Here is a 12,154-nt window from a genome sequence, read left to right as displayed (position 1 = left end):
TTTTTCAGAGTCAGTCCTCATCTTCTCTAATATAAGGATGATACTACTGGTCATTTTTTGGTTGGTAGGTTACCTGAGACAATGCGTGCAACATTTCTAAACATGTGAAATGTGCTGCCAAAGGGCCATATACAATTATCATAAAATTATCCAGAGATGGTTCAACCAAGTGAGTCAAGCCATATGGTATAATGAAAGGAAGCATACATATAGCAGCAGCATATAGCAGCAGCCATTTCAGCTAATCTGGAACCTATTATAGTACTCCATGGGAATTTCACTGCAAAGAAATGGGTAGCCAACAAACTTCTCCAAGACATCCCCCCCACCCTTGGGCTTCTAGTCTAGCTCCAGTTGTGGACATCTCTCATATCCCAGAGGCAAAAGAACCCTTTGCCCTGAATACTGCTCTGAAGTTCTAAAATTGGAATCCTAGTTATTGATTACTTGGCAATAAGTCCCATTGAACAAAGTGGGCCTTAATTCTGAGTAAATAAGTTTAGGATTACACAGATTAAGTAACAGAAGACATTGATTTGAGCAGCAGCTCACCACAAACTGAACCTGTTTTCATTAGCAAGGCTCAGTACTAAAATATGTAAAATTGTTGTAAGAGCATGTCTTTGAGCACATGCAATGGTCTTTCCCTCAATGGAGGCACCATAGTCCCTTTCAGTGTATCTAGGGCTAGGGATAAGAACTGCCAAAGAGAATAATAACTATGTAATGGTTGCTGCTATCCTGGTATTTATTTATTACTTTGTTATTATAACTGCTGCTGATTTTATAATGTTTTATATTGTTTTTATGGCTAATTTGTATATTTATTGCTGTACTGTGTTTTTAAATGATGTAATCTGCCCTGAGCCTGTTTGCAGGGACAGCAGAATAGAAATTCAATTAATTAGATAGATAGATAGATAGATAGATAGATAGATAGATAGATAGATAGATAGATAGATAGATAGATAGATAGATAGATAGATAGATAGATAGATAGATAGATAGATAGATAGATAGATAGATAGATAGATAGATAGATAGATAGATAGATAGATAAGGGTGTAACATTCCTTTTGCTTTAGAATTTAAGTAATTTGCATCGAAATCTATTTTCCTTACTTCCTTGCTGTGATAGATACTTTTTTTTGGCATATTAGCTTCCCATACCATAGTAGTCAGCTATGCTAGAAGCTACAACAAAGTCAAAACAACAGCAACAACTAAACAGAAAATTAGAAATTCAGATTAAAATAGTCCACTGCAAACTGTACTGAGAATTACTTATAGAGTTTTTTGGAGAGAGGTGGTAGAATTTCATTCTATCTTATGATAACATCTGCCTCCTTGGAGGGTTAGATTTTTAAGTAGCCACTAATTTCCCAGTGGACTGGGAAAATGAAATTAACACAGTGTGTTAATTTAGCATTGCAGAGAAACTGGAGGCTGATTGTTCTGCTGACCTGCAGGTATTTTTTAAACTACATACAGGGTTAATTGAAAGAAAACTCAGCAAATGTAAATTGTTATTTTTTCATGCAGGGGGATAATAATAAAATTACAATGTAATGAAAGAACCACAGGGCTGTAAATCTCCTGAGCTGTGGCAACATTCTTCATATAAATTACCCCACTAGAGCATACCATACCATATCAGATTATACATCACACCTAGTGTTCTAGTGTCCTTGACAGGGTTGCCGCTCACCTGGTTCCAATAGGCAACTTCTTGCTGATGGGGGAGGCATAAGGGGGGAGGGATATAGCATTGATTGATGCCAAAATGTCACATAAAAGCACTGGACATTTTCAGATTGCTATGGTAAAAATATCAATTTCTGTTCTGGAACTAAAAATGACAACCCGGCAGTCACCACTGCCTCCCTGCCCCCCATGTGCCTGATTGCCAGCCAAGGGCTGACAGCCCTAGTTCTTGAATATATAAATATCGGAAACCATACCAATAGGGTTGCCACATCCTACCCATACTATGGTGCCCAATGGAGAGCAACGGCAGACATGACCTAACTAAAAACCTTTTTCTTGACTATCCTTTTATGCTTTGTTCCTATCCTGTAGCCACAGTGTTAAAAACAGAATCAAATCAAAATGTGTAACTCAAACAGCACTAAGAAAGCAAAAACCTGTGATCTGCCTGGCATATGCAGATTTGCATATATTTGCTTATTTTGCATAATCCAACTTTTTTTTACTAGGGAGGGAAAAGAGCAAACAAGGCAAGATGATGAAATCTGGGTCTTCTACCTCTGGAAAATTTGCTTAAATCCTCACCTCTGGCTCCTGCAATTGACTGCACCTTTTCAAGACTGCTTTTACTGCATGAAAAGAAAAATGGCACTAACAACAGAATATGCAAAGCCATCATTATATTTCAATGTGTACCTTTTATTTCTTTGTAACAGCATTTGATTTTACAGTAAATTGAGTCAGTCCTGCAAACTCAGTCACAAAAGGTAGTATTTTATCCAGAGATTCTCTGCCAGTTTTTTAATCCACTCTTTCAAAGATTCAGCAAGCTAGCTATAAAAGCTCCAAAATGTTTGACAAAAAGGTCAAAGATCTTTTAGAAACAATTTCAGACACCAGTTTAAGTAAAGGATGAGAGAAAGTTCAGCAAAGACCAATATTTTATGGCAGATCATTAGTTCTGAGGTTTATGGCCACAACAAAAACCACATGAAACAAATGGCACACAGAATGAAACTACTGAGAACATAGACAGGTGAAAGATCTAATGTAGCATGAGGAAAAAACTAAACAAGTTTCATGCAGTGGCTGTAGATTAGATGAATGCATGAAGAACATACCCATTCGGAGAGATCTCTAGGCTAGCAAGATGAAAACAAAATGGTAAGTGGAAATTTAGTCTCGCATGTGATATTTGTGCATGTTATATGAACAAACTCTGACACAAAACACAAACTGAAACAATACTTTGGCAAATACTCATAGAATGAAGATATAAAAGAGGTTGTTGTGCAGGGGGTTGGACTAGATGACCCTAGATGTCTCTTCCAACCCTATAATTCTATGATTAAATGTGGGTATTTTCATATTTGATCAATACAAGCACAAACAAGTAGGACAATGTTCCCCTGCAAAAGCCCTACTTAAATTAAAGGGATCTGTGCAAGAACTATGTATCATTGTAATGGGGCTTGCGCTGGCAAATTGATCCCATTGTAGTTAACATTCATTGTCTTCCAATAATGATTTCCCAAGAAACTGGCTAGTAAGCAGCATACAAAATATAAGATTGAGCTTCAGGGAACAATAAATTACTTCATAGTACTGCAATAGCTTTACATAATCACATTTATGAGACCAAAGGAAGTGGTCAGCATATATGTAAGCTGCTCTTGCTTTTACCATGAAAACCCATCAGGATACTTTAGCTGGCACATTCCATGTTTTTATAAGATCTTTCCCTCAGAAAGATATTCCTCAGGAGGTCAGAGCAATTATATTTTGCTTACCAACAGTATCTTTTGGTATTAATCAAAATACTTTTAAAAAATACTATGTTATAAATTCAGTATGCTGGTCAGGAAAAGTATTTCTAATAAGCATAACAGAAATTCATACATACACTGTGCCCTCACTCACAAATCCTTAAGGCACTGGACCTATTCTAAGGGTCTTCACAGAAAACAAACAGTGTATGCCCATTGCTGCATACATTTACTTCTGCCAAACAGATGATGAGTGTAGCTGACTTTCATTTGAGGGTGGCAGCACAGCCTCCCCAATCCAACAAGTAGTCAGTAGTTCTGAAGACAAATGTTCAGCACCTTAATTCACAAAGAGATACACAAGATCTCCCTAACTTACACATCTCTCTGCATGGAGAAAGACACATATAATCCACTTTGGACATTATAGAGAATAGGAAGCATGACATACTTGTGCTTAAAGACAAGAGAACTAACTAATATCATTTTACTGAATAAGTTTTCAACAGTTTCTATAGAAAAGTAAATGTTCTTTCTTTGACATCAGAGCTCAAAACAGTCTACAGACGCCTCAAAAGCAAACATCATCACAGTAGCTGGAACTGGGTCTGGTCAGCCAAAGGGCACTGAAGTCATGGTCACAGCCTGGACGGAGCTAGGTTCATGATCACAGTTAGTCCAGAAAAGTATTAGCTTTCAAACTGGCTGAACCATCAAGGATCTCTGCTTAGATTGTGGCTTAAATATCCTGAAGAAGAAGCACCACCTTTCCCTGGACTTCCTCCAGCCAAGATTTGATTCAGATCAGATCCTGTGGAGAAGTATATATGCTCAGGTAGTTATCTGACTTATGGTCACACAGCTGCCCCCTCATGGGCTTGTCATCTCTGCTACTCCTGCTGGGTTAGGAGAGAATCTGTGAGACTAGAAGCCTGGGATTTGGCCTCACAAAATAGGGGGCTGGCTGTCTTGGGGTCTGGTGCATTGGCAGCAGCACCTGAAGCTGAGGCCTCGGGATCCAGGGGCTCTGAGTGTGGAGTGGAATCAGTGATTTAAGGTTGTTTCCAAGTATGGTGATCACCTCCTCTCTTGGGTGGTATCCATCTTGTTCTGGTCATCCTGGGATAAGGAATCCCAGTAAGTACTATCTTGTATTGTTTATTTATTTAAATACTTGTTTCACAGTATAATGAAGTCCTAGATTGTTTTGAGGAACATCTGGATTTGGGGGGTAGTTTTGGAATTGGTTAGAATGAGGCAAAGTGCAATGGAGAATCTGGAAATGGAAATTAGAAGGCCCATATTATGGATGTTCCCTTGTCCGGGCATTCCAGAGAGTGGTTTGCCATACAGTAGCTGCATCTATGTATGTTTTTTAAAGCAGGCAATATGCACCATATGCTTATGCACTGTTCTTGTATAATGATTTGTGCAACTTGAGCCTAAGCATACATATTAGAAAGTATTTCCCACTGAGTTCAAGTGGACCTACTCCTTAAGCAGAATACAAAGAATGGCAACCTTGATAAGTTCTAAAGAAGCTGCAGTTGACTGCCTGGAAGCCCCACATATGCTGCTCTGAGATCCTTGGAAGAAGGCTGATATAGAAATAAAATGAGTACAAATCTTCTGGTAGATCCAGTTTATGCTTAAGAAAATCCCACATTTTCCCCAAATACTGCATCATACTGTTCCACAGACCATTCAAACAAACCATATTTCATAAACAGTATACAACCCCCATAGACAACTATTCAACATCAGACATGGGCATGAACAGCATTACGAACGGAAAAAACCCACGAACAGCCCGTTCGTCTGTTCGCGAACAAGCCGTTCGTGAGGCCCCATTCTAAATGAACAAGTGGTTGTTGCAAGCCTCATTTGTTCATTGCCTTTGTCAGCCGTTCATCAAGCCAGACAGTCTGGCACGTGCAATCAATTCCCTTGGCAACCAGAGGCAGGGACTGAACTCTGTCTGAACTCCTTCTGACTTTCCTTCTGGCTTTAACCCTTCAAAGTACTTCCAGCAGAGAGTCCCTTTTTTGCCACTGTGAAGAGAAAATGACAAGAAAGGAGGAGACCCATGCATCATGCCTTTCCTGGGGTGCAATCTCTTTGAACCTTGGGGGGCTTTGGAGGACAGTGAGGACTATGTCCCTTGCAAAATTGGTGGGCATTGGACATTGGGAAGGTCAGTTTGTAACCCCTCAAAGCAGCTACATTCCAACAGGCAGTCCCATTTTTGCCACTGTGAAGACAAAATGACAGCAAAGGGGGTGCCCATGGATCATGCCTTTCCCGGGGTGCAATCTCTCTGAAACTTGGGGGGTCTTCGAAGGACAGTGAGTACTATGTCCCCTGCAAATTTGGTGGGTATTGAACATTGGGAAGGTCAGTTTGCGGGGTGTTTAAAGGGCCCTGCAAAATGAACAACGAACATGTTTGTTAACAGGATTATATTCGTTACTGTTCATTGTTCGTGGGTGGCAACGAACAATGAACAGCTTGTTCAGGTTTTTTTTTCCATTCGTGCCCATGTCTATTCAACATTATCCCTTTCTTTTAAAAAAATCCTAATTGAATATTTCTTCCCAAAGGAACCCTTGTAGTCCATCTGTTATCTTATGCACAATTCCTGCCCCATCAATACACTTGTTTGGAAGAAATAAAAATGCTAAATGTATATTTAAATAATAACAAGCCCACTGAAGCACAAAAATTTATAGTCAAAAGAGGTGTTTTAAGAAACATGGAACAAATTTGGAATAATTTATCATTATAGCCAGTATTTATATTTACATAGGCTCTTTTCCACTTCCAAGTACCCTTGTGTTCCAGGGCAGGTTTTCTTCATCACCACTTCACTTTTCCCTAGCATTGATTTTGACAGGTGCCTTCTAGATGCCCCGTAAGGGGAAAACTGTAGGGACATTTTGCTGCAGGAAAGCTCATTTGCATAATTATAGCTTCCTCTAATGTAGCTTCATTAGTTAAGGGTTTCTTTATCCTCTGTTTATAGGAATATGGAATAAAACTGTATTTATTATATATAAACAAACATAGGGGAGCTCCAAATACTTCTGCAGATTAAAACAAATGTGTGGATAATAATAGACTGACTCATTAGTCAGATAGGTTGTCTTGTTAGGCAACAGATAGAAGTGTGATTGTGTAAGCTAATTTATTCTGGTCTTCATTTCAAAGAGCTTGAAGACCATCACTTTTTACCAACATTTAGTGCTTGTGTTTATACAGGCAAAACATTTTATCCCAGGGCAGTACTAACTGTCTCTTTATTATATTAGAAATACACTGCAGCTGTCTGTAGAACACTTTGTTTTCTGTAGAGAATTACATTAAGCCATTACTTACATAAAGTAAACTTCTGGGTCCATGCACACACAGGCTTCTTGGACACCCTGGTGCTCTTATGTACATGTAGGTATCGAAAGCTGTTTGCCAACAGGGAGATCCACCCCCATTTGAGCAATATCACAAGACCTAACCTGCAAGAACCAGGATCTCTTGCTCCTTGGCCATTACTCATTGTAAATGTGTTTGCTCTCTATACGTTGTGCATATTTCCATTACACATTGTTCTGGTGACTGAGACGTGATAGTTTAGTTTGGTGATAGTTTACCATAGTTTATTGAAAGACTATGTTCATATTTTTGAGTTGCATTTAAAACAGTGCATGCATTTATTCAAAAAAAGAACACATGCCTTTGTGAGCTGAAGACATAGGCTTATCCCTTTTAAAATGTAATAGCTTGGATTCTATACTTTTGCACCATGTATACTTCTCTCTAGCACCACAGAGAAACTCCAGAAGGAATATAGGAAAATCTTTGTGAAAGTAAAAAAACAAAACTTTCTCACTATTTCAATCCTATAGTCTCTCTTCTGTCCTTCCTTACCTACTCCCTGTCCCAGGAATCGCTTCCTCTTTCCATTGTATTCTTGGCTTATTATTCAAGTGTCTAATCTAACTTGTCACCATCTCAAGAGTCTACCCGTTCATTACATTTCTCCCAGATCAGGTCAACAGATTGGGAGTTCCATGCTTCTCAGGTATATGCAGGCCTGATTCAGATCAGGATTGCATAGTGTGGAAAGGGGGAGCTTTTTAAGTCTTCTCCACAACACTGTTTCCCCAACCTGAAAAAGCTCCAGTTTTCCCTGTTGAGAAAGCTTAATGAGCACTGATGGGCTAAGCATAACAACAACAACTGTGCTTATATAGCACTCTTTTAGACAGATTAGAGCCCCACTCAGAGTAGTGAACAAGATCAGTGTTATTATTACTCCCACAGCTGGGAGACTAGGGTTGAGAGGAGTGATTTAGCTATGGAGTGACTTACCTACTTACTTGCCCAAGGTTACCTACTGAGCTTATAACAGTAGTGGGATTCGAACCAGCAGAGTGATGATTTGCAACCCAACCACTTAACTACTATGCTACAGGTGACAAATAAAGGCTCCCTGGGATCAGGTTGGGAAAATAATGTAGGGTTGAAGGCTGGAGTTCCCCTTTCCCCACATACTGTATTCCAAACCAAATTGGACCATGTGAACCCGAGAAGCATGCAAATCTCAGACTGCATCTGTTCATCAGACCCGTGGAGGTGCCTGGGAGAAGTGTTACATTAAGTTAGGCCCTCACATACCAAGCGGCCCAGATACTAAATGGATTTTTGTATAATAATACCAATTGGGTTGATTTATTCTGGCAAACAGCAGAGTAATTTTGCATGTTATTTGTAATGTTTTTTTTAAAAAAAAAATCTATCTGATAGAAACTTGGCATTCTAAACTACAGATTATTTATTTTCATTGAAAATAAAATTCATGCATACAAGTAAATGAAATGTTTAATTTTGTGTACAGAAACCAAAGGATTAAAAACCCTCTTACATGCATCTAATTGTATGTCCATCTAACAGCTTCCTGTATAAGCACAGAAGGCAACACTATAGTCTTCCCATTGATTCCAAGATACCACCTATGCCTATATTTCCTATCGTACCTCAAACATGCTGCCATCACCACTAATCAAGCCATAAAGTGCCTATAATTCATCTCTTTAATCACATTTCAGTGATCAAATAGAAAAGTATTTCTGTCACCAAGTATAAAACATAGAGGACACAGTTCAAAAGAAGTTATTCCTGCCAAGTCCTTTTAAAATAAATGTTAAAAGTTCTTAGTCAATAATATGTTATGTATAAGCTTCTCCAGCTTTCCACCAGCAAGTGTAAAAAAAATTGGACATGTTTAATGGTCCAGTTTTATCAGCTGTCTGCCATGTGTGAACAGCAGCTCAGACAAGGGGCCAGTGAGGCATCAGCATCTGACTGTCCCAGCCCTGGTCAATCCATCTGGAGGAGACATGTGAATGTCCTTCTGTGGCCATATCATCTTTAAATGCTCAGCAGTTAACATTGGCGAACTGGGCTTAAGTGGTTTTTTAAAACCCCAAATAAACAGAATAATGTTATTCTAGATCTCCTCTCATTTGAGTGCAATGCGTTGAACAAAATGATTTTGCTCACCTATTCTGCTCCAGTGATTCCTAATAGAAAAGTAATGGTACCCTGCACATGACCTAATTTCAAAGCAATTTAACTCTCAAACACCTTGGGTTGGCAAAAGCTTGCTGCCTCTCAAAAGATTCACTTCTTTATCTCTCAGCAGACAGTTTTGTTCTGGTAGGGTAATAATTGGTCTCCAAAGAAATGAGGATGCTCTTTGTCTGTTTAACTTTACTGCTGCTGCCAGATAAATTAAATACACCATGCATTTCTTAAGATGTGGCTGAGGTTTAGAAAAATGTTGAAGAAAAGATCTTCATTTAAGAAGAAAAAAAGATGAAGGTTGAAGATACTGTTGACTGCAATCTGAACAATTGTCTATTTTGAAAGATCCTGGATGAGAAGCAGTTCATTCTTCAACAACTTCCATGATGCCAAAAAGAAAATAATTTACTTACCCCTTCACTGGAATTGTCTCCTGTATTTGCCAGCATTTCCTGAAGAGCTCTGACAGATAAAGACTGCTCCAATACAAAGTTACAGATGCAAAGGTCAGGAGGGACATACTGTAAAACAAAACAAGCAGGAAAGATAAGTGCTGTATTTGACCAAGTGAACTCTGGCTTACAAAAGTTTATGCTACAAAACATCTGCTAGTCTCTAAGGTGCCACAAGGTTCAATTGTTTTTTTGCTGCAACAGACTTAACATAGCTACCCCTCTAAAAGACATTACTGTGGAGGCTTTCACATACAGTCTGGTGCCATTGCAGAGTTTGGGTGGACTGAGGTTCTGGAGCAGCATCACTGGAGCCCCCACTTTGAGGAGAACCTTGTGGGCTGGGAAGCCAGGAGGGTTGAGCATGTTGAGGAACTCCACAGGGTAGTGGACCATGTCATCCATTTGCACCACTGAGTCCACAGATCTGTACTCCATTTCTGCCCCTTCGAGGGAGTTGTGTTTCATTAATGATGGCAGCCTTGTCATTCTTAGAGGTCAGAATGGCTTGCTTGCAAAGTCAATCCATGGACTTCTCTGTGATAGTGACAATATCAGGGTATATCATGGCTGTTAGGTCTTCTAAGGTCATCACTACTGTGCCCAGGGCTCTAAGGATGGTCAACTTTCCCTTGGACTCGGGAAACTCTCTGACCCCTATTTTTAGTAGGAGTTCAGAGAATTCCTCAGCGGACACCTCGCCTCTCAAGTGGACCCTCATGTTCTTTCTTAGTGAGAGTTTCCTGATGAGGGGCCACAGATATGATGCCTTGACACACACAGAAACCTCATCAACTCAAGTTCCCCTTGGGATTACTGGCAGAGTCTGCCAGAAGTCTCCAGTCAGCAGCATGGTGACTCCCCCCATCACTTTCTCATTACCCCTGACATCTTTGGGGGTCAGTGCCTCAAAACACCCCTTAAGCTCCATGGTGCTCTCATCCTAAACAATGAGCTTACAGTTCCACAGCATTTGGGCAGGTTCCACAGGGAGATTGGCAACTCTAGAGGGGAAGACTGGGAGGTGTATTTTTACCTCAGGACACATTCAATGACTCCCAACAGCAACTGCATACTGTTTAGAATGTTGGGGTGATATATGCCGTATATGCAAATGGCCGTATATGCAGGTTGTATATGCAAATGACCTCAGGGAAGAGTAGCTGAGTTGGCAGTTGGCAGGAGGGGGCAGCCTGCCAGCCACATAGGGAAGCTGTATCCCTATGGGAAAATACATTTTACCCCTTTTTACTCCCTTAGGGAGTGTTCTTAAAATCCCTTAGTCTTTACATCATGAAAGGAATGTTCTCCCTAAATTTTACATTTCTAGATCCAAGAGTTTGGGGCTGGGCGTTGAGGAATCAGTCAGGACTCTTGTTTTTATATAGAGAGAGAAGATTTGTAAAGCTATCCATATCCCATGATCTGTACTTTCTTTCAACTCATTGAAATTTCACTGAAGTTCTGAACTGTGAAGAACATCCGCTTGATTACAGAAACAGTGTGTTAGGTTTGTTTTGTACAGGTATGTAGGAAAAATGACTTTGCTGGCAACCACTCCACAAATTTAAACAAAAAGAAATAATCATTTAGAAAGATTTTCATTTTAATTGATTTTCAGTGGTAAATATGGGATATATTTCATTTTGTTTTTTATTCTTTTAAATATTGCAACTTGTCCAAGACTTCAAGAATCAGTTGGGCCTAAGGCTGCAATGCTATCTTTTTCTTCCTAAAATTTAAGCTCTTCTGAATTTTGTTAGACTGCAGCAAGGGTTACCAACATCCAAGTGGAGCATGGATTTCTCCTGGAATTAAAACTGATATCCAAACTACAGAGATCAGTTCCTCTGGAGAAAACGGCAGCTTTCGTAGGTACTCTATAGCATCGCATCCCTGCTGAGTTCCCTCACCTCCCCCAAACTCCATCTCTCAAATCTCTAGGAATTTGGAAGCTGGCAACCCTAGCTGCAGCCCTAAACATATATACTGAAAAGTAAAACCCATTGAGCTCAGTGGGACTTATTTCCAAGCACCTACATTCAGAATTGGGTTACAAATAACAACCCAGCACTATCTAGCCATTTTCACACATCTTACTGCTCACCGGAATATTGTGCAAAACTCCTGGCAGACAGCCTCTTCTTGTGCAAAATTGCACCAGGAAGACACGATTTTGTGCAAAACTCCCAGATAACAGTGTCTTCCTGGCGCAATTTCACGCAAGAAGACGCTGTCTGCTGGGAGTTTTGCACAACGTTCCAGCAGCCGGTAAGACGTGTGAAAACGGCCCAAGTCTATATCATCTTATCCCATAATTCTTCTAGGGAACTTGAGGTGATATAAATGGTTCTCCCCCCACCTCCTCCATTTTATCTTCAGAACAACCCTGTGAGGTAGGTTGGGCGGAGAGTTTATTTTAGATCACTACTTCACTGAAAAGTTTGCTAAAAACACTAGCATGATTTACGGAAAGTTAGAGATGCAATGAGACTGGCTAGTACTTGGGGATTTGTGCATGTAATATATAGCCTGTCACTGTTCAGTTACACAATTGGGCAACAGAAATATATGCATAATATAATGTGCATGCACACAGTCTCATGCTTTTGTTGCATTAATAGTGTCACTGTCTTTGACATAAACAAC

General features: G+C 39.8%; 1 protein-coding gene across 1 annotated transcript in view; it reads right to left on the bottom strand.

Annotated features, from left to right (window-relative positions):
* The window catches only part of RYR3 (ryanodine receptor 3), a 479,585-nt gene that overhangs the window by 442,748 nt on the left and 24,683 nt on the right, over positions 1-12,154 (bottom strand). Inside the window, exon 3 of the mRNA XM_054969918.1 lies at positions 9,467-9,574. Within this exon, the coding sequence (XP_054825893.1) occupies positions 9,467-9,574 (108 nt within the window). The remainder of the gene's footprint in view (positions 1-9,466; positions 9,575-12,154) is intronic.

Source organism: Eublepharis macularius, chromosome 2 (genome assembly GCF_028583425.1).
Source record: "Eublepharis macularius isolate TG4126 chromosome 2, MPM_Emac_v1.0, whole genome shotgun sequence".
NCBI classification, from domain to species: Eukaryota; Metazoa; Chordata; class Lepidosauria; order Squamata; family Eublepharidae; genus Eublepharis; species Eublepharis macularius.
This window is presented reverse-complemented; position numbering and strand designations above follow the sequence as displayed.